At 47.0% G+C, this 25,867-nt stretch overlaps 2 protein-coding genes across 2 annotated transcripts; one reads left to right on the top strand and one right to left on the bottom strand.

Moving 5' to 3' along the window:
• The first annotated feature begins 787 nt into the window (after nt 1-787).
• Nucleotides 788-8,085, top strand: LOC146686820 (erythroferrone). The gene is made up of 8 exons (XM_085440276.1): nt 788-1,274; nt 1,456-1,572; nt 1,855-1,969; nt 3,693-3,820; nt 4,137-4,248; nt 5,561-5,642; nt 5,768-5,846; nt 6,788-8,085. Exons 1-8 carry the CDS (start codon nt 1,089-1,091, stop codon nt 6,884-6,886), a joined length of 918 nt encoding a protein of 305 aa, XP_085296402.1. The 5' UTR covers nt 788-1,088; the 3' UTR covers nt 6,887-8,085.
• Nucleotides 8,086-13,423: 5,338 nt separating this feature from the next.
• On the bottom strand, nt 13,424-25,423 carry LOC146686819 (uncharacterized). Its single transcript, XM_085440231.1, has 3 exons — nt 25,122-25,423; nt 22,401-22,631; nt 13,424-15,108 (listed from the first exon to the last, which is right to left on the bottom strand). Exons 1-3 carry the CDS (start codon nt 25,291-25,293, stop codon nt 13,901-13,903), a joined length of 1,611 nt encoding a protein of 536 aa, XP_085296357.1. The 5' UTR covers nt 25,294-25,423; the 3' UTR covers nt 13,424-13,900.
• Between the last annotated feature and the right edge of the window lie 444 nt (nt 25,424-25,867).

Here is a 25,867-nt window from a genome sequence, read left to right as displayed (position 1 = left end):
AGCAGGCCCCGGGCCTTATGTTTGACACCCGTGATCTAATGATGCAGCGACGTGTTTGTGTGTTTGTGTGTTTGTGCGTTTGTGCGTTTGTGCGTTTGTGTGGTTCTGGTGCCGACTGACTGAGATGTTCATGCTCTGCTGTGGCTTCACTCGCCGAGACGCCGGCAGCAGATCGATGACGCCTGTCACCGTGGCGATCGCACGTTTGATCGGACTGAGATCTGGAGGCTGAGGCGACTCCGTGACATCCGTCTCGTGTCCCTGAAGCCGTCTGCAGTGTGGCAGGAAGTATCGTCGTACCGCAGCCATCCTAACAAAGTGTGTGGCACACGTTACTAATGTTTTGTCATCAGCAGCGGGGCCGCTCGTGAACATGAACGTGACGATGGATCACTGTGGGACGTTTCCATGGTTTCTGACTCTGACTCGCTCCCTCACTGTGTGGCACAGGTGTGTCTGCACACCTGGTTTAATGCCGTCAGCAGAGCTTCATCTGTGGCACATATGCATGCCTATGATCGTATATGAGATGGCTTGCTGTGGCTGGAAACATTAGGACCCAGGAGCAGGGCTGATGTGGAGGAGGAGGAGGAGGAGGAGTGGGAGGGAGGAGGAGAAAAACGCAGCAAAGAAAGACAAATGATGGGAGAGTAGATAAAACAGAGAGACAGAGAGACGCTGGGGAGACGTTCAGGAAACGAGTGCAGACAGACACTGACAGCTTCAGATCCACTGAGAGATACGGAGGAAGCAGGAGGGGCGGGTGGAGGAGGAGGAGTCAGGGAGGCAGATAAAGAGCAGAGGCAGCAGCAGAGGGAGCAGAACGCAAACGCTGGCCTACAGGAGAGACGCCATCACTCATCTGCAGCGTCAGAGAAGAGAGGAGAGGAGGAGGAGCACCCGAACCACCCACCAGGAGGAGGTTTCTCCCAGACAGACGCTGACTTACTCCAGCTCACAGACAACGGGGAAACCAGCAAAACTCAGCAGGAGATCCCTCCACGCTGATCCCAGAGGCGCTGGCTCACAGAGGTGCATCATGGGAACTTCTTAGACCTGTACCCACCTGAGCACCGTCCACACACAGCATGCTGGCCAGGTTATCCCAAAGGAAGAGCGCTCCAGGAGGATCCAGAGGGCTGCTGCTGCTCCCTCTGCTCCTCACAATGATGATGATGGTGACGATGGTGAAGGCTGCCAGCGTTGATGAGGTGGAGAGCGAGGAGGGTCAGGAGATCATGGAGGACGAGGAGGCCGTCAGTGGAGAGCTGCAGGTGAGTTTAACTGACCTGAGATCAGCCTGATGATCCATCAGCTAACTGACGTTTGGCGTTCGATAATGTGAACAAAGCACACAGAGCTCCACGTGAACGCCGAGGGTTTGCTGAGGCGGGCCAGCGTAGTGTAGATGGCGCCTGAGCTGATGAGTCAGTGTGTGTGGTTTGTGTCCTCCAGGACCTGACCTCCTCGGAGTCGGGCAGAGTGTCTCCTCATAGCTCCTGGCTCTTCTTCAGAAGGAACTCCAACAGAGGGGACAACCGCAGAAGCAAAGGGCCCCGGAGAACCTCCAAGGTCAGAAACACCTTCACCCGAAACCCACAGTTGAAAGCTCCCCTGCAGGGGAAACTGCGCCCAGTTCAAAGATCCGGTGGCTCAGATATGAGAGCTCCACCGCAGCTGAAGTTCTGATCATTACCTGATGAGTGTTTGAGTGCATCAGCTTTGCTCTGCTGAAGCTCGTTATTCAAAGACGTCTTAGTCACACATTCTGCTGCTGGACTTATCATTTGTTAAATATAAGTAATACTTTGCCTCCTGACACATGTACCTGACTGCTGTTTGTGTGTCCTGCAGCATGGTCTTCCAGGCCCTCCAGGCCCTCCAGGACCTCAGGGGCCTCCTGGTCCACCTGCAGCCCTCCTGCCCCAACAACAGGAGCTGATCCAGGAGCTGAAGGTGAAGCTAAAAGGTGAGACCTCCAAACACGTCAGCACAGAATTAAAATAATAATAATAATAATGGATTGGATTTATATAGCGCTTTTCTAGGCACCCAAAGCGCTTTACAATACCACTATTCATTCACTCTCACATTCACACACTGGTGGAGGCTACAGGTGTAGCCACAGCTGCCCTGGGGCAGACTGACAGAGGCGAGGCTGCCATATCGCGCCATCGGCCCCTCTGGCCATCACCAGTAGGCGGTAGGTGAAGTGTCTTGCCCAGGGACACAACAACCAACCAGGAGAGCTGGGGGATTGAACCGGCAACCTTCCGGTTACAGATGAGCTTCCCAACCCCTGAACCACAGTCGCAGTTAGCAGTTCCTCAGTGGTCCAGCAGAGGCAGCAGTGATCCATGATAAAAATACAGCAGACCTAGCTCACCTGTTTGAATTTTTGCATTATTAGGGGCGTGGCCTCACAGATGAGCAACATCTGAAATTCTGGGATTTTGGTTGGCTGTTACTGAGCAGTGATTAGCACTGCCACCCCCCCCTCATCCAAATGAGGTCACGTGGCTCCAGAAAAACGTCCAGCGCCCCCAAACCTGAACCTGACCAGGTGGAGAGGATGGATGGATGGATGGATGATGGATGGATGATGGATGGAATCACTGTGACTGCTATCACAGGGACCACGCATGTGTCTGGACCGTCTTTACTGAACATGTGAACATGACACATGACATCATGTTTATTTTTATTAAATAATCAAAACTCAGCGTCATGACAACCAAACAGCACATCACTGCGCGCTCAGTCTCAGCTTATTCCACCCTGAACAGCGCTCCCAGACTCTGCTGCAGCTTCTCATTTTCACTCTGTTTTCTGCATGTAGGTTATATAAATACTGTGTGTGTGTGTGTGTGTGTGTGTGTGTGTGTGTGTGTGTGTGTGTGTGTGTGTGTGTGTGTGTGGAGGCAGCCTGTCTGAGTCCTTAATAGGGGTAATTTTGTGGAGTGTGGATGTGACTTGGCTCAGCTGCAGGATTCCTGACATTCCTGCTGACTGATGGTGTGTCTTTGTTACGTTGTGTGTGTGAGTGTGTGTGTGTGTGTGTGTGTGTCATCAGGTTTTCTTCTGTGTGTTTGTATTTGGGAGGATTACAGACTGTTTCCACAGGGCAGATTTTTTCAGTCCGGTGTGCCAAACGTGACCAGAACAAAGAGCTTTTTATGGATTTCTGTAGAAGTTGTTCACGTGTGCTCCAGCTCACGGAGCCGACTGTGTCTTTCTGTCCCACGTGGAGCACGAGTGACGCTTCCACTCGTCTTCATGCAGCGTTACCTGCACGTAGGGTTTAAACTCAGCCTAAACTCACCAGTTTGATCATTCAGGGCAGTAACACACGTTTGTTTCTGAAGCTGTCAGGAACACACGCACACATTAGCAGGGACTCGATACCTTTGCTGCAGGTGCGTCGTGACTTCCACGTGTAGGAGGCAACATCCAATCAGAATCCTCAAACGTCCCTGTGCACCAACGCTCTTGCTCAGCCTTTCTGGACGTTCTGTTAGCAAAGAAACCTCACAGCAGACACACAGACACACACACACACACACACAGACACAGCTAGCACCTACAGCCCTAATGACTCACAGACACACACACACACACACGCAGTTATTTTCTGTATGAAGTCATTTTTCCCACCAGTCCGTGCATCTCCTTCTCCCTCCTCCTCCTCGCAGACATGGCTGCAGCCGTACGTTTGCCGTGTGATCGTCCTCCTCGCATCTCCACCTCCTTCTTCAGTCGCCTCCTACAGTCCATCACCATCCCACGCCGCAGCCTGCTGGAGCTGCAGCCGTTTAGCAAGGTAACCCCCCACACTTACACACACACACACACACACTCAAACACTCTCACACACACACTCACACTTACACACACTCCCACGCACACACACACACTCCCACACACACACACACACACACACACACACACTCCCACACACACACACACACACACACACTCCCACACACACACACACACACACACACACACACACACACTCCCACACACACACACACACACACACACACACACTCCCACGCACACAGATTTATGTCTTTATTCCAGAGGATTCCGTGAAACAATTTGATCCTCTTGGTTTTGACCTTTGACCCCTGTAGCCCTCAGACTCTGAGCAGAGCCTCCAGAGGGGGCGGAGCTTCAACAGCAGCACTGGCCGGTACACAGCACCCGTCTCTGGCTTCTACCAGCTCACTGCCAGCCTTCTCATCGGTTAGTGTTTTATTACTCTACACAGACTGTATACTAAAGATGGACCCAGTGTTGTCTCTAATGACCCGTAGGGGGCGACTCAGACGTTTCTGAGAAAACAAGCCTCCTGCTAGCTTGACTTTGTTGTCTGGGTCAACTTTGCTAGCGAGAGACAGAGAGAGGCGTTGAAAGACTCCAACGGAGCTTATTGTTTCGGAGGAAAACACGAACACAGTCGAGTCTTAACAGCTTACTTACAGCTGGGCTCGTCAGGCGCTCTGTTTGGCTGCAGTGGTTATTATTATATTTACATGCTTCCAGCTCCCGTTTCTGCTCCGTGACAGCTCGTACTTTTCCTTTTTCTCCCTCCCTCGCTCACAGACACATAACAGGTATGACAGTCCATTCTTCCTGCAGCACGGACTACACTGCCCATCAGGCTACATTGTTTAGCGCGGTGCCTGTAGCATTCTGCCTGCTGCCTTCATGTTAAATTTCTGTATCAGTCATCTTTCTGTCTGCTAACCTCAGCTAACGCCAGCTAACAGTGTTAGCTCGGTGGTGAGTAGCCTTCAGTAATAGCAACAGTACATCACAGATACTGAAGTGGCACATGACCCAGGTAGCTACCATAGCTAAAACAAGCTAGCTGCAGTCGGCTAATGTTAGTTTTTAAACAGAACGTACTTCCAGATGTTTCTTTAGGTTGGAGTCTTTGACGCTGAGAGCAGCTCGGTTGCTGACAAACAGAGTTTGCATTGCACGCTCAGATTTCATCCCTCTCTCATTTAAATGTGGTTTCGGACTTTCCTAGTAAGAAATGCATTCCTGCCCGTGCACTGCTGGCTCTGCTGTGCTGGCTCCGGGTCCCACCAACATTAACAGGACGCTGACATTAGAGAGGGCATAGCCTAACATATGAAACATTAATCCATATATTTCAACAAAGTAGCTGTGTTCTGATTATCACCTTTTTAAACGGTAACTGTAACAAAATACAGTTACTCATATTTTGTATTTTTAATTACGTTATGCTGGTACATGAATTCTGTTTCTGCCCAACACCGACGAGCACAAACATCGAGATGGTGACGGACTCAGCTCCAGGCCGATCGGCCACATCATGATCGGGGTGGATCTGAAGGGGTGGCATGGGGCACCACCCCTGTAGATCCGCCCCTGATCATAATTATATTTACACCAAATTTCATTCAGATATTTCATTGTGTTTGAGACAGAAAACTGATGAATTAAGAAACTCAAATAAGAGGAAGGAGCCGGTTAGCAGGCAGCAGGGATGCTCTTGTAACTCTGATGTGCGTATGTGTGACAGAGTCTGGTGACAGAGTGCAGGTGCGACTCAGAGACAGCGTGAAAGCAGCCATCTGCATCGAGTCGCTCTGCCAGAGCAACCTGTGAGTGCCCGTCCTCTGACAGCTGTTATTATTTCATTATAAAATAATCTACTGCACACACATGACTGGCGATGTTAGCCCTGCCCATGGCACTGATTGGATGTTTTTTGCTGTTTCTTGTACAGCTCTGTGGAGTCGGTGATGGGCGTGGCAGCTGCCGGAGGAACGTTTAGCATGTTGCTAACAGGAACGCTGTACCTGCAGGTAGGACAGCATCAGAGGGTCGCCCTACACCAAAACACACCACACCACACAGAACAGCACAGCCAGGCGTTTACAGGGAGCTAATACAGCACCTTTAACAGCGACATTATGTGACGGGAGGACGCACTACTCTAAGAATCCTACATAAAAAGATGGACGATGTCCAGTCCCCGCCTCCAAATCATGTCACACTGTCAGATCACCTGGATTCTTTAACGACCACATGAAACCTCGAGCAACAAGTAAAACACGAGCAGGATTTCTGCACGACTCAGCAAGTTAGAGCATGTGAAACACTCCGAGTCCTAAAATCCAGAGAAGACTTGATGTTATAGTCCAGGTGTGTCTTATTGCAGCTGCACATTAATGCCTCTGGTGCACAGCTGGAGATGCTCCAGATGTAAATACAGAGCAAACCTGTTTTCATTCTGTTAGTGCCGCTTCAATAGAAACAGTGGCGTGGGTCATTCATGCACACGGCGTGCTCCGAGGTCTGTGCAGGTGACATGGATCTGGCTCCGAGCTCGTCAGTCCTAAACCTCCCCGAGCAGCATTTAGAGCTGGAGTTAAAAAACGCCGTGTAAACAGAGAAAGCACAGAATCCCAGCACGTGATCCCGGGATCCTCGGCATGTCACTCACCAGGAAGGAGTCAGAGTAGCAGGCATGCAGCCGTGAGCACATCAGTGTTCCACCTGCATGTGGTACTGAGAGGTTTCACTGATCCTGCAGCTCAGGTGAGCAGGCGGCAGGTATTACCTGAACAAAGGCTCTAATGTGCTGCAACATGAATGGATTCACAATGCTGACATCAGCATTAATGCTTTCACTCACTGTCACTGTTTGGTCATTTATTTTTAAACAGAAGCTTTAATATATCTGTCTGTATTAATTGTGTGTGTGTGTGTGTGTGTGTGTGTGTGTGTGTGTGTGTGTGTGTAGGCGGGAGAGTACGTGTCGGTGTTTGTGGATAACGCCACGGGCTCGGCCATCAGCATCCTCCAGGACTCTCTGTTCTCTGGAATCCTGCTGGGAATCTGAGTCACATGACCGCTGCCATCAGCAGACGGACACTTTGCTCCTCTGTGAGGTTCACTTCATCATCATCATCGCCGTCTTCATCCTTTTACCTGAGTGGGAGCGCTGCTGTTTTGTGGACCTCCACCTACTCCAGCTTCATCAGCATCCACCGATGGAGCGACCACAGTCGGACTCAAACACACCTGGAAACCTTCAAACAAACAAAGCTTTGAGTCATTTCAGTGAGAACTTCGCTGAAGTCAGACATTTTCTTCAATGAAATTTTTTTGGTTTTTGCCTCGGGTCACACTTATAGTTCAGTCATGTGACGACCATCAACAATCGAGGAGCCCTCTCTGTCCTCTGTGGCGTCTCCATCCCAGTGACAGCTACACCTGCTCTGCACCTTCACTGTTGGCTAAAAGACAAAAATGACAAAAACAAGCTTAACCTGTGCACCTGCAAGCTGCTTTGCAACCCACCTCCACCATAGCTCCTTTTTTTGTAGGGAGCTTCAATTGCTGTCAGAGGTCCCAGAACTCAGCCAGACGTGCGAACAGAAATGAAAGCAGATGGAAATAATCTTCTTACTACAGTGATGAGAATATTAACCCACTACTAGTGCCCGCTTTAAGGTAAACATGTGCACCAAGGAGCACATGGCAGACACAGTGTGATGATTTAGACACGACTCTAACGGCTCCATCAAAGAGAGAACGACTGCAGCGCTGCCGGTTTCACAGGCGGCGCCTTGTTAACTGAGCGGGTCGAAGGTCCCATCTGCTCATGTATAACTCGTATGCATGTACTGCTGCAGGTCTGTGTCTGCAGGACTGCGTTAAAAGAAAGCAGCATTGTGTGTGGAAAAGAGCACATTTCTAAAATGAAAGCGTCACAGTAAGCGGAGTGTTTCCACAGTGTTTCCACCCTCGCTGACACTGAGGAGCCTGTGCTCAGCTGGCTCGGCCTCAGTTTTCCATCCACGCTGCAGCGCTGGCGCTCGCTTCAGGTCATCGCCTGCTGGTCATCAAAGGAACTGCAGCTGTGGCGGCCACTCGCCAGCCGATACTTGGATCTGATGATTATTTCATATGAAGTCATCTGATGACAAACAGTGTTTATCTGTACAGACTCCATTATTGGTTTTCATATCACTTTCATTTGATATTTATTCTCTCAGTGAAACGTGGTAATAAAAGCATTTCTTATTGATCTTTAAAGAGGTGTAAACTTTATTTTAGTGGTTATATAAAAAAGCATTTACAGGACTGATAATATTGCAATATTTCTCCTTTTCCCTGTAAACGTCAGAGAGATCAGCCTTCACGCTCAAACCAGCTTTCTTCATCATCCTGGTCTCACAGCAGGCCGTCTCCACGTGCCCACACGTGCAGAGGTGCTGCCGTGTGATTGGCCGATGAGCATTTTCACAGATGTATCTGACAAAGCGGCAGTGAGAGCGACTGAAAGCCTACATCCACGTCACACATGAAAACCAGGGCCCGTATCCCTAAAGATTCTGAGAATCCTCTCAGAGAGCTCCTAACTTAACCTAAAAATTCCTTGCCAGGAGTTTTAGCTTAGAAGTGATTCCAGAACATTTTCAGTGAACTCTGAGCAAGGAATGGATGGAAAATCCTATCTTAGTGAGGAGGTGTGGTTGACCCCGTTGCTAGGTATGAGTCATCATTTCAAAAGCCGTGATTGGTTGATCCTACAAGTTTGATGGAAATGAGCTTTTGGTGATAATGAGCAAAGGATGTACCCTCAAATCAATAAACATATTATATACTCTAATCTTATGCTGACTGTAATTGTAAATAATATTTCACATTCAAGAAAATATCTGGAAAATGAATAGTAAGCTGTAGGGGTTATAGCCATTAGAATCTAAAATATGTGAAAACTTAAACTCATTACGCCCTGTTCAAATAATGATTCGTGTCTTATTTGCTCATATTAATATCCTAGCTGGCATATTTTGTACTTTCACTCCCATATGGACCCTGTTGAAAACAAGATGGCCTATCTCAAGGGGCTGTCCTTAATGACGTAGAAATCACAACGTTACAAGTCCAGTGTGGTCTTAACGAGGGTAACACGGCTCAGCTTTTAGCAATGTCTGTGATTGCAGACCCAAGTCATCACTGCTGCATTGTTGCATTTTCCCGGTTGCCAAATACCTCAGGGTTGTGATTACTTTCGTCTCCGGTGTAATAGCGTTGTGGCGTCGAGTTGGTGAAGTAATTGCATCTCTAAGGAGATCCACCACAAACATGATTCCTGCACAATCCAATCTGTAGCGTCTCAATAATTCCCTGTCATCCAGTGTTTGCAGGACATCTCTCCTGCCTCTTCTGTTGGCCATTTTGTGCAGCTGCTTAGGGGAACTCCTAAGCCACTAAAAGTCCTCTTCCCTGCTCGTAGCAGATCTCGCCTTAGGAGCCCTTTTAAGTGCTAGGAATCTTGAGGAATAGCTTTTATATTAACTGGGATTATCGTGTCACTTTTAGGGGAAATTGTAAGAAAACGTCATGACTCTGAGAATTTTCTTAGAATTTGGCCGCTAGGAGCCACTTTTTGCACAAAGATTCTTTAGGGATACGGGCCCTGGTGTTTTCTTTCTATGCAAGCTCTAAAAGCAGACCCGGCAGCACGGCCCGCTGGGCACGAACTGGGATTTGATCCGTGGTGAAAATGAAGCCGGCGTGCTGAGCGATGTTCTCCTGCATCGCGCTGACACTTCCACCTCTGTCGCTCCAACAAGCCTTCTCTGACTGCTTCCTATAAACACCAGCTCCTACTCAAACGCTCACTCAGACAGTGGAAACATGTGCAGACATGCATGTGAATTCAGGAGGAAAGGCCAAAAGCAGAGTTTGTACAGTTGCTGTGAGCAGCGTCAGCTCTCCGTCAGCTCTGCGAGGATCTGCAGGAGCAGTTCTCCAGGCTTCCTGGAGGGCTTCCCATCAGGATGATCTCACTCTGCTCCAGCCATGCTGGCAGAGTTCCCCTGTGTGTTTCTATGCAGGTTGTAATGCACTGGCAGTTTGTTTGGATCGCTGTCATGCTGAAACATGAAGCTGATGTTTCCAGATGTTCCTGCATGGTGGCTCAAACACCACCGACTGACCTGCAGCTGAAACCAAGACAGAGCATGGCTGCAGACTCCTCCTCCTGACCTCCTCGTACACACTGACCAGGATGTGGATCCATCGCTCCATCAGACCTGTTCCTCTGACCTTCAGCTCTTCTGTGGTTTTTAGACCTCATCCTCCAAGAATGGCTTCCTGACAGCCTCACCCTTTCACATCTCTGATGAGGCTTCAGCAAATGATCCGCTGAAGGTCTAGATGGTCTCTCGGCTCCTGTGTCGGGTCTTTCAGATCCTGTTCCTCTGCTTCAGTTTTCAGCGGCTTTCCGCAGCTCTAAAGGATGCGCCGCACGCCACTCTGACCGGTGCTCTCTGGGCAACATCCTGTTGGTACATTAATTCTATTTGATGTCAAACTGCGTCCTTGTGTGACAGGCTGCTGGTAACGACATTTAAAATGGGTTCTTTGCTCCACACCGGTTCAGAGTTCGAAACGCTTGGTAAGCTTGAATGGTTCATAGGTCAGAGGTTGGGTACAAGGACTGGACTGTGCAGACTGATCTGTGAGCCCTGCAGAGCTACGCTCAGCTTTGCATTTATTCTGTTCTGTTATTAAGCTGCTGCAGTGGAGACTCAGCATGAGGATAGAAAGAAAAAGTCTTCTGTAAATCTGTGGTGTCAAACACAGCGCGATCACATCTCTGCTGTGCACAAAACCTCTGAGAAACACAATCAGAGGGAAAATCTTCCAGTACAACCGCGCCGCTCCGCTCACATGTTGCGTCTTGTTAGCTGAGCAGCTCGTCAACAGTCCACGCTGCCGTCGGCTGGCTCGCAGCTGGCGGTAAAGCTGGAGACGACCTCCAGAATTAAGTCACAGCTCCAGTATAACAAGCGCGCATCTGCTGCCACCACCCCAGCGTCTCTGAGACAAGCCCTCCATTCACAGCTGCACACGCTGCTGAATGCACGCTGTGTTCAGAGGAGGGTCGAGGTGAGATCATCCTGCTCGTAAAGTGGCGCCTTACGCTTGGCGCTGAGCCACGCATACACTCACACAGGCTGGGTTACCGTACAAGGCGTGTCGACAGAATAATGAGGGCTGCACGCCGCCACTGCTGACAGCACGCCTCGTAACACACACACACAGCTTCACTGCACGTGAGCAGACTTGCTGTAAACAGATGCAGTGCGATTACATTTACAGCAGATGAGTTTTGTTCAGCTGCCAGCGAGCACAGCATCTCTCCCCCCCCCACCAGCACCAGTCAAACAGCAGCACTGCTGTTGTGCTAGGGTCAACACACCTGAATCACATGATTAGTTCGTTACCAGGCCTGGAGAACTTCAGGACATGTTGAGGAGCTAATTCAGCCATTTAAATCAGCTGTGTTGGTTCGAGGACACATCTAAAACCTGCAGAACACCGGCCCTCGTGGACTGAGATTGCCCACCCCTGTGCTAGACAGTGATCGTGATCACCGTCCGCGGGAGCGCGACAGCCCAGATTACTTACAGCTACTTCCTGCAGCTGATATAAGGTGCAGTAAGCTGAACACAGTTTGTTCAAAAATAGTAGCACGACCGCACCACATATTCTTGTTAGTACCTGTAACGGCGTTGTAACAATAGGAATAGTAATTAGTTCAATAACGCTGTTATTCCCATCACTGTTAACGAGCTAGTTAATGCTTTTTAGTGGTGTCAGTTAAAAATGTTTTACAAAGGCGATATTTTTCTAGAACCTTTGAAAAGCAGAAGCTTCTTGAAGCCGGGCAGAAAATAATGGCTCACCTTTAATTTTAATGTCTTCCTGATGTCGGTGCCGGCTCAGTCTCCCCTCCAGACTCTGTTACTTCGTCTGAAGCCTGGTCCCCTGAAACCTTTGTGACTAAACCTGTTTCCGATGGTTTGGTCACAGTCACACCGACAGCCCGCTCGAGGTCACACCGTAGCTCTCTGTGTTCATCTTGCATCGTGGCACACAGCAGCAGACGTTGGTCCTCATAATGGTCAAAGGGCGTCTAAGACCCTGTCCAGCTCTCCTGGAACCTCCTCCGTGCTCCTGAGAGTGCAAGACAAAGCAAACTTTCTGCCACTGACTCATATCGATGCGACACCTGGAGGAGTCGGCTGTGCGACCTCTGTGGAATCCAGGTATGACCTCACGCGACAAGTGGTGACACCGACCCTAACAAAACAACACTAGTGAGAAACTTTTCAGTGGCTTCCACCTGCAGAAGCCTTTGTTTCCCATGAGCTTCCTCACTCCTCTTTAAATGCACCTGTTTCAAAAGCACAGGCTCGTGACTGCAGCACTGTCAGCTAGGGATGGGTATCGTTTAGGTTTTATCCGATACTGGTGCCGGTGCTTAAACGGTGCTCGAACCGGTGCTTAAAGAATGGAGAACACAAACTTTGTCCAAAAACCTCTCATGTTCAGCTGGTTTTTTGTAAAAAGATAACAATATTAGCCTTTTCTGCAGCTATGGGGCATATATGGTATCACTCTTGGCTGGAAGCAGTGCTTAAACAATGGAAAAAACAAACTTTGTCCAAAAACCTCTCATGTTTAACTGTTTTCCACTTTTTCTTTGGTCATTTTAGCCTTTTTGGCCAGGGTGAAGGGAGCATCTGCCATCAAACAAGAAGACAGCCGCATGTAGCTATGATGATGTTTGCTAGTTGACCTTACATGCATTAATGTAATAACGTGGTTAGCCTACTCAACGTAAATTACACACGAACAACATGAAGCTACTCACGCAGAGAAGAACGGCTGCTGCTGCATCATCATCCTCATCATTTCTGCTACACTGGCAGGGCTAGGGGCCAGGACTCTACTCTTCGGGTTTTTGGGGGATGTTGCTCCGGGTCCGATAACTGGCAACCCACCCAACGTGCACAGTGTGAGGTCTCGCAGCAAGCTATCAAATACGGCGCATTTCTTGGCTTTTAAAAAAAAACGCTATGCGTCGCCAGGTGTTTCATCGGATTCTTGGTGTTACCTCCTTTGACAGTATCACAGTATCAGCTTAAAGCACTTGTTGCTGCTGAGTTTGCATCTTTTGCTGTGAAGTACAACCAGACTTTTGACCGCTTCACCTTGGGCATTTTTAATCTGTAGCTCTGCTCTAACTGAACGTACGTACCTGGCCCCGCCTACTATCCTGGGAAACGTAAAATGATTGGCTAGAAGTGTATCACAGCTCAGGAAAAAAAAGCACCGAAATAAAGCACCAAAATGTTCGCTGCTTTTCGGTCTGGTTACTACCGTTTATGTCAGAACCAGTGCCATCATGGCACCAGACACCGGTACCCATCCCTACTGTCAGAGCACATCCTCCTCCACACTCAGATTAAAACCTCCCGCAAGCTTCATTCTGACTGCACAGTCTCCACATTCAAACAGGCTTTATGAGGAGGCTGTTTCAAAGGATCATAAATCCACAGCAGGCAGCAACTGAGAGAAACAAACTTTATTTACACTGCACGTTCTACGACACCAGGTTACACCGGGGCAGTTTGTTAGGATCACCTCTGAAGGCTGATGAAATCACAAAATACAAACTCATGAGAACAAACGAAAACTGCTTTTCAGCTTCAGCGTGTCAATAAAACCACAAACAGGAACACGACATCAAACAAACACTACGCCAACATATTTTTCAATCAAGTTCACACATTTGAACAAAAAATGACAAAATAACAACAATGCGATTTGTGAACCTGGGAAAGAAGAGCACCTCCCCCTGCCCATCCTCACGAGCTCACTTTCAATTTAAAAAAATTATAAAACCAGAATCACAGCTCCAGAGTAAAAAATGTTTGGTGCTCATATTTATGGGTTTTTTCTCCAATCTCATAAAAATGACACGCTTGTTCCTCAAGCTTCGGTTCACGGGTATTTCTACTACAACTTGCCAAAGAAATCATTCATCTCATGTGGATGAATGATTTCTTTGAAACTCTTCTCCTGTTTCAGAGGAACTCTGCTTCTCACATATTTTCGTTTCCATGTGGAGGAAAAGGTGATTGCCTCGTTTGAACCTCGTCCCACATTTGTCACAGGAATACGGCCCTTCGCCCGTGTGCTTTTCCTTGTGCCTTTTCAAACTCTTCAATTCACGGAATTTTGCCCCACATATTTCACAGGAATGCGGTTTCTCCCCTGTGTGAGTTCTCATGTGGCGTTTAACAGCGCTTTTTTCTGAGTATGTTTTCCCGCATATTTCACAAGAAACCGATTCCCTACTTTGGTGTATTTTCCTGTGACTGTAAAAAACAGAGCTGTGACCAAACGTTTTCCCACATATTTCACAAACATACGGCTTCTCATCGGTGTGAGTGGTCATGTGGATGGGCAAATAGTTTTTATGACTGAAACTTTTTCCACATATATCACAGGAAAACAGTCTTTCTGAGTGAACTGCCTTATGGATATACAATGCAGCACTCTGACCGAAACTTTTCCCACATGTATCGCAGGAATAAGGTCTCTCACCTGTGTGGGTTCTCACATGGCTACGCAAAGTACTGCTTTGATTAAAACGTTTCCCACATGTATGACAAGAATATGGTTTCTCACCTGTGTGAAGTCTCATGTGGACAGCCAAATAGGTTCTACTAAATTTCCCCCCACATATTTTGCAAACAAGTGAATTCACATTGGTATGGTGTTTTTTCCCCCGGGATTGAGTCTTAGAAACATCAGACTTTCGACCTGTGGCAGCATTACATGGACTCTCTGAGACAGGCGCGCTCTCTACAACACCACGACTTCTGTCTCTCTTTTGTCTCTTTGGAACCGGCTCCTCAGTTTCACTTAACCCTGACTCTTCACACTTGCTGGATTCTTCATCTGTGCTTTCACTTTGAGGAGAGTCATCACAGAGGAGCTGCTCCCCGTCTCCTCCTGGTTCACTGTGCTCTCCTTCCTCAGCAGCAGTCACCATGAAGGTACCAGGCTCCTCCTTCAGTCCCAGCTGCTCTCCCTCCTGACTGCTGCACAGTTCCTCCTCTTCCTCTTTAATCTGTGGAGGTTCTGGTTCCTCCTGGTCCACACTGGAGCTCCTCTCCTGGTTCCAGAGCTGCTGCTCAGGGAGAACCTCCTCCTCCTCCTCCTTACAGATGTGCTGCTGTCCGAGGTCTGGAAGGACAAAGAGGATTCAGGAGACATAGGGATGTAAGAAAATATCGATACATTGAAATATCATGATATTTCGTGTAATAATACTGAATCGATATTCAAAATCAGTGTTATCTATTTTTTTTTTAATTGAAAAAATTACATGCATTTACTGTGTATTTCTTTTGTATGTTGCAATTAAAACTCCAGCCACTAGTTTGCAGTTTTACCGCCTTTACGTAGACGGAAAAACGAGGTGTCGCGATAACTGTAGAAGCGTCTAGTTTGCCAAAACCAAAGTAGAACAGTGGATGTGTGGCCAGTTGTGCTAACTGATGACCAGTTTAGGGACTAACACGTTATTAAGTAACGCGTTACAGTAACTAAGTTATTATTGTGGTAATGAGCACGGTAACTGGTTATTATGCCAAAATCACGATCGCGTTAATCGTTACTGGGATTTCGATAGGCTCGTTACTCGTTACTTTGTGTGTTGCGTTCGGCTTAAATTGGAACACAGACCTGGGAATAATGTCACACTCGAGTAAATGGCGTTCTGGTTAGCCTCATCAGAGAACTCGGGATTCCAATATGGCAACGCCCTTGAAAACGGTTGTTTTTCTAGCCCTCTAAAAAAAAGAAATTACTACTAAACACATATGCAGACATAGCTGGACTCGGTGGGCCGATGGTTTTTTTTCCTTTTTTTTTTTCCCCGTAACAGTATAAAGGTGAAAAAAAAGTGAAAGGTGGTGGATTGGCCAGATGCTGGCAGATGTGTAAAAGTAACTCAGTTGTTTGGTGGTGGCTATGACGGAGCTTCCACAGAGTCAGCAGGTGGATGAGGGAAGGGGAGACCCGAGGCAGTGAACTGAACTAGGGCTGCCACAAACGATTATTGTGATAGTCGACTAATCAGATGATCATCCAACGTACAGCTTACTGCACCAGCAGCATCTGCTCTTATAGAACTATCATTAGCTTACAGCTTTAAGTGTTTAAGGTGCTAACTAACAATAAAGACAAGATGATAGTTTATTAAATTTTAATGACATTTGCAGATTGTTTCGGTGAAGTTTAATAAACTCCTTGCTATCTAAAATATAACAGGACACCGGAGTAAATTCTGGAGCATCTCACACTTCTGATAATCAGCTGTCTGCTTGACGTTTATTCAGCTGTGTAAAAACTATAACTTTAATCTCAGCCAAACCGATTTACTCAGGAACAAATAAAATACTGAAAAAAGCCAAACAACATTTTTAAGTTATCTAAGGGACTCATATATCATGTTTAACCTGAGTAGTGAAAGACGGCGGTGGGTTTGAAAACGATTTGCTGGGAGTCCGGTGTTCTCACGGTGCTAGTGACCTAGCTCCGGCTAGCTATCGAGCTAGTGGGTAACAGACGTCTCCGAAAACGTCGGAGCGCTTTTGAAAATATGTGGTGTCTTGATAAACTGAGCAGATATTTGAGGTTTACACAGCTACATTCTCACCTGAAAATATGTTAAACGTTTATTTTGTGACCCAGAAAGAATAATAAGAGTAATATTAAAACTAACTAGCTGCCGCCATTGTTGGAAACTGAGCTGGGCTGCGCTATGAATTCTGGGACACAGCTTCTTCTTCTTCGGGGTTTAACGGCAGCTGGCATCCTTGTACATGCAGTGCTGCCATCTTCTGTTTCAGTCCGTTATTACACTCTTAAATCCTGCTACTTATTCCTGCGTCTTTTGTGATCTTACAAAGCTTCAAACGACGCGTCGACTATTAAATCAATTCACTTCAATTTTATTTATATAGCGCCAAATCACAACATAAGTCGCCTCAAGGCGCTTCATAGATACAGAGAAAAAAACCCAACAATCATATGACCCCCTATGAGCAAGCACTTTGGCGACAGTGGGAAGGAAAAACTCCCTTTTAACAGGAAGAAACCTCCAGCATAACCAGGCTCAGGGAGGGGCGGGGCCATCTGCTGCGACCGGTTGGGGTGAGAGAAGGAAGACAGGATAAAGACATGCTGTGGAAGAGAGACAGAGGTTAATAACAGATATGATTCAGTGCAGAGAGGTCTGTTAACACATAGTGAGTGAGAAAGGTGACTGGAAAGGAAAAACTCAATGCATCATGGGAATCCCCGGCAGCCTACGTCTATTGCAGCATAACTAAGGGAGGATCCAGGGTCACCTGGTCCAGCCCTAACTATATGCTTTAGCAAAAAGGAAAGTTTGAAGCCTAATCTTGAAAGTAGAGATAGTGTCTGTCTCCTGAATCCAAACTGGAAGCTGGTTCCACAGAAGAGGGGCCTGAAAACTGAAGGCTCTGCCTCCCATTCTACTTTTAAATACTCTAGGAACAACAAGTAGGCCTGCAGAGCGAGAGCGAAGTGCTCTAATAGGGTGATATGGTACTACAAGGTCATTAAGATAAGATGGGGCCTGATTATTTAAGACCTTGTATGTGAGGAGCAGGATTTTGAATTCAATTCTGGATTTAACAGGAAGCCAATGAAGGGAAGCCAAAACAGGAAATCAGTCGTCAACGATTTAATAGTCGATTAATCGTGGCAGCTCTAAACTGAACTTCAGGTAAGAAGTTGTGACCTGCAGTGTATCCGGGTCAGATATAAACCAAGTTTAGGTGGAGTTTATGTTCGTTGTGCTGAATTTTTACAGTCAGTTACAATAGCTCGTACTGCTACTAGCTAGCATGACGGAGTTTCTATACAGCTGGGTGGGTGCTATGATGTTACTGATAGTGAACTTTATTTTGTTCATAAGGTTCGTTAGTAGAGTTGCCAACAGTCCCGTAAAAACAGAATCGTCGTTTCGTGTTGAGCTGAAAAGGAACAGTTTGTCCCGGACTTCAGCTACAATGAAAAAGACACAAAGCTGGAGTTATTCTGTGTTTACACTGTCAGCTGTTTCTTCTTCTCTCCCCTCCCTCTCCTGTTACTACTTCAATCATGAAACTGATCAATGATCAGCTGATCGGCTTTTCTCTCTTGTTTATTTATCGCCCACTTTGCACCAGAAAGAGGAAACCAGCGGGAAGTTATGAACTGTTTCTGAGACACAAATAACACCAGGATCCTTTTCTAAGCAGCTGACAGCTGGTAACTGTGCAGGGGGGCAGGTAGGGCATTAACAGGGAGAGGGGGGCACAAAGACATACTTTCTTATTCTCATTTAAAATGTCTGTTATTAAATAATTATCTGAATCTTACAACCAAAGTTTTTATCTGACGTAAAATGTATAGAAATCACACATATACCAACAAGACTGTACATCACTGTCACCACAGCGTTTCATTCAAAGGCTTCGGGATTTTTCCTATAATGGCAGCTGGTCTCCAGTCAAAACGCCGGGCCCAGTTTTTGTCCCAGTCCAGCACTGTGTGCAGCTCATCTGCAGTCTGGTGTTTCCTACATCTTCCTACTCTGAGGGCAGAATTTCCGAGTTCTGAGTACAATCAAAAGTCATAGTCGTCAGGAGATGCTGGACCCGTCCCATCCCAGCAACGAACTGGTCCAGCTTCTGAAATCAGGCAGACGGTTCCACACCATCCGAACAAGAGGCTCACGAGGAGTTTTTATCCTCAGGCCATTCGTGTGTTGAATCCCCCCCATCATCCTTAAGTGACTGAGACAGGACTCGTTACCACATCATCCTGATCCTTCTGGCCTCGCTACAGCACAAGACACTTTAACACCCTCCTCACGCAGTGTACACAAGCTGTAAATTTCCAGATTATTTTATTTCTATTTATATAATGTACATAACTCGCCCACTTGCTGCACATAATGTCCTCCTTGTATGTACTCATTCACTGTATATAAAGTTCTGTGTCTGTCTTTTCTTTGCACAGTCGAGGAGCGCATCAGGTCACGTTTCACTGCGTGTTGCACCTGTATAACCGTGCACGGGACAAATGAAGAATGTTGAATTCTGAAGCACCACGACTGCAGTTTTCCTGTTGGATGTGAAAAGCACACGTGACGCTGTGACGTAGGCTAGAATCATGGCGGCAGTCGACCACGGTCCAGGCGTGGGATTTTTCTCGTGGGAATATGCACTTGATTTTTTCCTTTCTGTTGGTAGGTGGCACAGTGCACGTGTGGCAGGACAGTGCTAACATGTAAGCGAGCTAGAAGACTGGCAGTCTGGCTGGGTATCCAGTTAGGGAAGCAGCACGTTAACAAGAGAATTCTGAGTAAAACCAAAGTTACTTTCCCTAGTAACTAGTTACTTTGAAAGTAACAAGTAACTTGAAGTAACTGAGTTACTTTTGATAGAAATAACTAGTAATGTAACCAAGTTACTAAAGTGCCTTACTCAGCGCTGGTGATGACTGAAGAGCAGAGGATACAGCCGGCGCCCGCGGCTTTCAAAGCTGATGTGTGGACTTATTTTGGATTCAGGACAAAAGAAGGCGGTAAAGACTTTGACAAGAGCTACGCAGTCTGTAAAATCTGCACCGCCAGAGTCAAATATTCCAGTAACACAACAGATTTACGAACACACGTGTGTAGACACCATAGCGACGCAGCGTCAAATGCTAATTTTAAAACGAGGCGACCCCGCTCAACGGACAATTGAAGAAGTTAACTTTTCAAACATGGAGCAGGAACTTCAACTCGTGCAACAAAAATAAGGCAGTCAGTACTTGTTCTTATTTGCACAGACATGCGCCCTCTGAGTGTTGTGGAGAATAAAGGATTTCGTAATGTGATTAAAACGCTGGAGCGCCGTTACATCACGGACATCGCTCTGCCAAAGTCAAAGCGACAGTGCCGGACTCCCTCAGCTCGGCAGAGACAGTTGCTCTGACATGCGACGCTTGGACTTCGAGAGCCGCTGAATCGTACGTGACTGTTACAGCACATAACGGACCAGTGGAGCCTTCAGCCTCATGTACTCAGAGCCATGCATGACAGTCACACAGGTGAGCACATTGCAGCGTTACTAACTGACGCTGGGGCTGAATGGGATTGAACGGGATGGAACAGCTCCTATGATGTGATAGAACAATTTTTAGAACAGCAACCAGCCATCTGTGCGGCTCTGCTTTCTGCAGAAGTCAGGAAGAGCGAAAAATAAATTGACATCACATGTGCAGAAGCTGTCAGGGCGCTGAAGCCTATGAAGGACGCCACCCTGGTGATGTCAGAGGAGAGCATGTCATGATTGGCCTGTCCATGATGGCTCCTCTTCATGCCAAGCTTGTGACATACTACCAGACTCAATGATGTGTATTTTACTTGTGCCAAGGACAAAGCTGCAAAAGTGAGCTGTGTGGATAATTACAGGCCGATTGCACTGGACAGTATTTTATCGACGGTGCTAGATTGTGTGTTCATCGCTTCCCTGGATAATCAGTTCGGCTTCAAACCAAAGCACCGACATGTGCATACACGCAGGCGATGAAACAGCCGGTTGGTAGGGCCAGAGGGAGCTTTCTCTCTGCAGCAGACAGTAAATGCACAGAGAAGTGTCCTGAGAGCGTGTCGATCCGCTTGTATTCCTGCACAAAAATGTGGAAATCACTGAGAAAACACTGCAACATGTAAAACCTCAGATCTGAGATGTTTGATATTTTGGTTGAGTCTCATGAGCACTTTTATTTAAAAGAGGAAATTCTCTTTTTCAGGTTGTACTAAAAGTGCTCCACGGATGGACACTGCAGGGCTGTACTTTATTTTATTAGCACTTGACTTTAATAGCACTTTACATTGTTAATGTTTGCTTGGATCTTCAAGCAGTTTCATTTTTGATTCATATTTGTTTCTGTTAAGGTCACATGAAAAGTGCTTTGTGTTGATGCTCCACTGAGCAGTGTTTGGATAAGCACTTTACAATCATAGACCTCAGTGTGACACGGTTACTGTGTTCATGTTAAAGAAATAGTTGATATTTCAGTCAAGCAGTTTTTGTTTCTTTAGCTGACACGACTTCTAATAAGGCCGAAGTTCATTTCTCCGTTCATTTTGAACTTGGAGTGTTTTTGTTTCAGATGTTTCATGTCATCATTTAACAGTTTGGACTGTTTACTGCGAGTTTAATTTCACAAACATCGTCTGGCTTTTAGTATCGCAGCGTATCGTCTACCCTGTATCAGGATACATATTGGATCACCGGATTCTTGCCAATACGCCCCTCAGGAGACAGACACCCTCGACTTTTAAGATTATCCAGCCCTGAGTATCAGCTTTGAACAGTGCTTAAAGTTAGTCCTGGATCAGGTGACCCTGAATGCTCTCTTAGTTACCATGCAACAGTCCATCAGTTACCATGGCGATGTACGCAGTGCCTTTGTAACCCTTAAAACCAGGAACCTTCCTGGTGACGAATTCAGCGAAACGAGGAGACCAAGCGACGAATCCAAAACTAAGAAGCACTCAGACACGGAGAACACGTTAACGCTAACATGAAGGCATTCATCACGCTGTTCATGAATCAGTCGTGGCGCTCAACTGCGCTTAAACATGACAGCATGTCACTACAAACACGTCTTATTAAACTGTGACAGACTAAGCTGTGAAAACTGAACTGATGGCCCACGGCGCAGCGTGAGCTGTTTGGAAACTCCACCGCTGCGTCTGAAATAACAATAAATCACGCAGACGTTTTCTACTGTTCGTCTGAAGTCGGGTGGCGGGGGCAGCAGGGCAGCTCGGACCTCGCTTTCACCGCCTCCTCCTGCGTATCTGGGGAGACGTGGAGGCGCTCCAGGCCTCAGAGAGATGGCGCCTCTCCGGCGTGTCTACTGCAGGGCCTCCTACAGGTAGGAGACGCCCAGACAGAACGCCTCACCCAGGAGCCGACGGCCTTAGCCGTCTCCTTTCACTGTGGAGGAGCAGCGGCCCACGGATGAATGAACTGCTCGCCGACCGCGGAGGCGGAGCCTGTCCATTTGCACCGCCTGTATCTGCGATCTCATTCTGTTCACAGAAACATCAGGCGATCTCAACAGCGAAGCGCCACCTGGTGGCAGATGGCTGCAGAACATTAGGACACAAAACTTGAACGACATCAGTTATTAAAACTGTAACGATCAGATTAAACGACTACGTCTGGTACCGACTAGTAACAACAGCGACGACTGGTCGAGGAGTCACACATCCACCTTCTGTCCTCCTGAAACATCTCTGCAGCTTTCATGTCCCACAGAGCTGTGATCAGGATGCTCCCTCAGAGGGACGCTCACCTGTCCTGTGCAGCTTTGTGTGTGTGGATGACTGAATGTAGCGTAAAGCGCTTTGGGGCCCTTAGGCACTAAGCAAAGCGCTACAAATACAGGCCATTTACCATTGATTTGGAGTTTCCAGGTGACATCCAGCAGTCTGCGCTGACGCTCCATCTCTTCCTCGTACTGCACAGGATCATTATGAACTTCAGGCTCCTCCTTCAGTCCCAGCTGCTCTCCCTGCTGACTGCTGCACAGTTCCTCCTGTTCCTCTTTAATCTGTGGAGCTTCTGGTTCCTCCTGCTCCACACTGGAGCTCCTCTCCTGGTTAATGTCACAGTTCTGTCTAAGTTCTGGAGCAACAAAAGGGATAAAAGAAAAACATAACTAATGGAATGATTTTAAATAATAATAATTCTAAAGGTGGGAAACTGTTGACCTGACTCATAACATGATTGTGTGACCAGGTTTTGTTGGAAAACTGAGTTTTTCTAAGACAAGACAGACCTGAGCCTGCATGAAGTTTGAGGCATTTCAAGCCTTTTCTAAGTGCACATGCAAGTTTTCATATAAGCTCAGCTGCAACTCACACTCAGCTGGAATCGTTAAATCAAACCATTCAAAGGTTCTCTGACAGTAAAGAACATTTAAAGCATGCTAGTCTAAGGCTAGCTCCTGTCCTAGCACCCTGTGATTCACAGCATCCATCCAGACTCAGTGCTGCGTATTGAAACAGTCGGTTTGTATAGGGTCACATATTCATCTATCCTCATGTGTTTCATTAATGCCTTTGATCGAGCAAACCACAGGAAACCTGTTCCTGGATACATGGTGAGGATTCTCTCTTACTGGGAGAATCATCACGAGATGCAGGTTAACTGGGGAAGCGGGATATCTGCCCCCTGTGATGTCAGCCAGGGTGGGATCACGTGTTCGCCCATGCAGCTGAGCGCCTCTAACACCGGATCTTATGAATGCTGGTGATGTGCGTATCGATCCTGAGATATCGATTCCTCCGATACCAGTCATTTATGTTCTAGAACAGGGGTCCCCAACCCCCGGGCCTCGGACCGGTACTGGTCCGTGAGTCGTTTGGTACCGGGCCGTGAGAGTTGAGGCTCAGGTGTGAAATGTACAGTTTTCAGGGTTTTTATCGGTTTTCAGCGTTATTTTGTTATCGTTTTTATCGTTAACTTGGTTTTCCTGGGTCTTCTCACGTGTGTTATGAATAAATCTTCTTTTTTTCGGTACTGGTACTAGTTTTATTTTGTTGTATTTATCCGCCACACCTTAAAGACCGGTCGGGCATAAACCGGTCCGTGGCGCAAAAAAGGTTGAAGACCGCTGCTCTAGAATCGATTCTCACATTAAAATATCGATATTTTAGTAATTTAAGGTATATTTGTAGTTTATCATTAACAGCAACACAGTGGAAAGAAACTATAACATTCGGATTGACTACATTCAAAGGAACTACTTCCGCCTTTCATAGTCATGAGTGAAATACGGCTGTGTAAATGTCTCGCCGCGTGCGCACTCACAACAACGGCTGAGCGTAGTCGGAGTCACGTGTGGACGTAGTTTACCTCCACAAACAGCTGAGACGTGGTTTGGATACATGTGGCAGAAAAGTGAGGTGTTGCGGGCATACGTGCTCCACGAGCGCCCTCGGTGGAGTGAAGCTGCCGTCCGCTCCTTGCTGTCTAAATATAACCGGGCGCTGACGTAAACTCTTCTGTTTTATCAGCTGTGTGAAACCCCGCAGGAACCCTCCCGAGGGATTAATAAAGTTTAATTTAATCTAATAACTTTAATCTCAGCCAAACCGATTTACTCACGAACAAATGAAACACTGAAAAAGCCCAACAACATGTTTAAGTTATCAAAGTGACTTACACATCATGTTTGACCCGAGTAGCGACAGACCGCGGGGCTTTGAAGACGACGTGTCGGCTCAGATGTTTCAAGTTCACACAGCTACATTCTGGCCTGAAAACTTGTTAAAAGTTTTTTGCGACCCAGAAAGAGAAATAAGAGTGATATTAAAACTAAGCAGCTGCCGCCGTTGTTGGAGACTGGAATTGGCTGGGCCGCGCTATGAATTCTGGGATATGGTTTTTCAATTTTGTTGTCCGGGTGGAAAATCGGGAGGGTTGGTATGTTTGGTTGTGGCAACATCACTAACCTTGTCAAACACCTCAGAGTAAATCGTACCACAGAATATGACGCGCGTATGTTGAGACTGAAGAGGAGGACAGGGACAGGTGCTGCTGGGGCGAGACAGACGTCTCTCACGGAGTCCTTTAGTGCTGCAGGCAGGCAACGTGTTCAAATAGCACAACTTTTTTATTTCCATATGATGCACTCTGCATTATTAAGTGATAAGAACAAGTAATCTGATGTCCTGTAATCATGATGACGCTATAATTTGAGATACAACAAATAAAATAAGTTTTTGTAAAGAGTATCGGATCAGTATCGTCGATACCGCCCTGAATTTTACTTGGTATCGGAAAGGAAATCACTGGTATCCACATCACTACTGAATGCGGATGACCAGCCTCATTCTGGACCGTGTTTCCGGAATGCAGTAAGCTAGGGAGCTGATTGGAGATGTAACAGCCAGAGATCTGAGCGGAGGCGCTGTTACTGTGTGTATGTGGATAACAGCAAACACTGAAATTCATTTCCTGCACGCAGAAATTAATTAAACTTTTCTTTGCTCAAAATATTTTTTTTCTCAAAATGCAACATTTGCGCTTCCACGTGCTCAGCGACACGTTTCCTTTGTTAGCTAACGATGAAGATCCTCCGCCAGTCCACGCATGCTCATTCACACTCACCTGTCCTGTGCAGCTTGATTTGGGGTTTCCAGGTGATATCCAGCAGTCTGCGCTGACGGTCGATCTCTTCCTCGTACTGGACGATCGTTTTTTCGAACTCCAAGAATATTTGTTCAGCAGCAGCAGTTAGTCGCTCGTTGATGAACTCTCTCAGATACTGAACTGAAGGCATCGTTGCTGCCGCAGCTCACACACTCAGCTCGGCCACACGCGAGGAAAGTGAACAATACTTCCGCCTTCCTTTGTTTACTTCCGCTGTTCCCATGTGTCCCAGCTGTTTCTCATGCTTGGATCCTGTCCTGTGATCAGCCCTCTGCCTCCGCCCTCTGTGTCGTCACGATCAGCTGGGTGGAGACTGTTGTTTACTATTGTCAGCTGTTTGATATCTGCTGATTCAGGACACAGAGTAACAGGTGTGGTTTAAAGTTCACAGAGGAACCAGGTCACTTTGACCTTTAGAGAGGGGTCTGTCTGAAAACAGGGTGGTGCTTGTCGTGTGCAGCAGTCTGTCCTGGTTTTGGTTAAAGGAGTCTGATGAGGTTTCATCTGAAAATGAAGCAAATGAAACGAAACGCAGCTTTTAAGCTTCTTAAACACATGTGTTTAAGAAGTGCGGCAGCCTGTTACAGCAGCTCTGCTCATTCTGAGTTTCTTTCTTTCTTATCTTTTTTCTCGTAATTTTTTTATAACTAACATATTAGTAATTAGACTCTGCAACCATGTTCTACCGTTTTGTGCTAGTCCTG

This window comes from Copadichromis virginalis, linkage group LG18 (genome assembly GCF_057382275.1).
Source record: "Copadichromis virginalis isolate Kocher_CV1m ecotype Utaka linkage group LG18, C_Virginalis_male_GT1.1, whole genome shotgun sequence".
NCBI classification, from domain to species: Eukaryota; Metazoa; Chordata; class Actinopteri; order Cichliformes; family Cichlidae; genus Copadichromis; species Copadichromis virginalis.
This window is presented reverse-complemented; position numbering and strand designations above follow the sequence as displayed.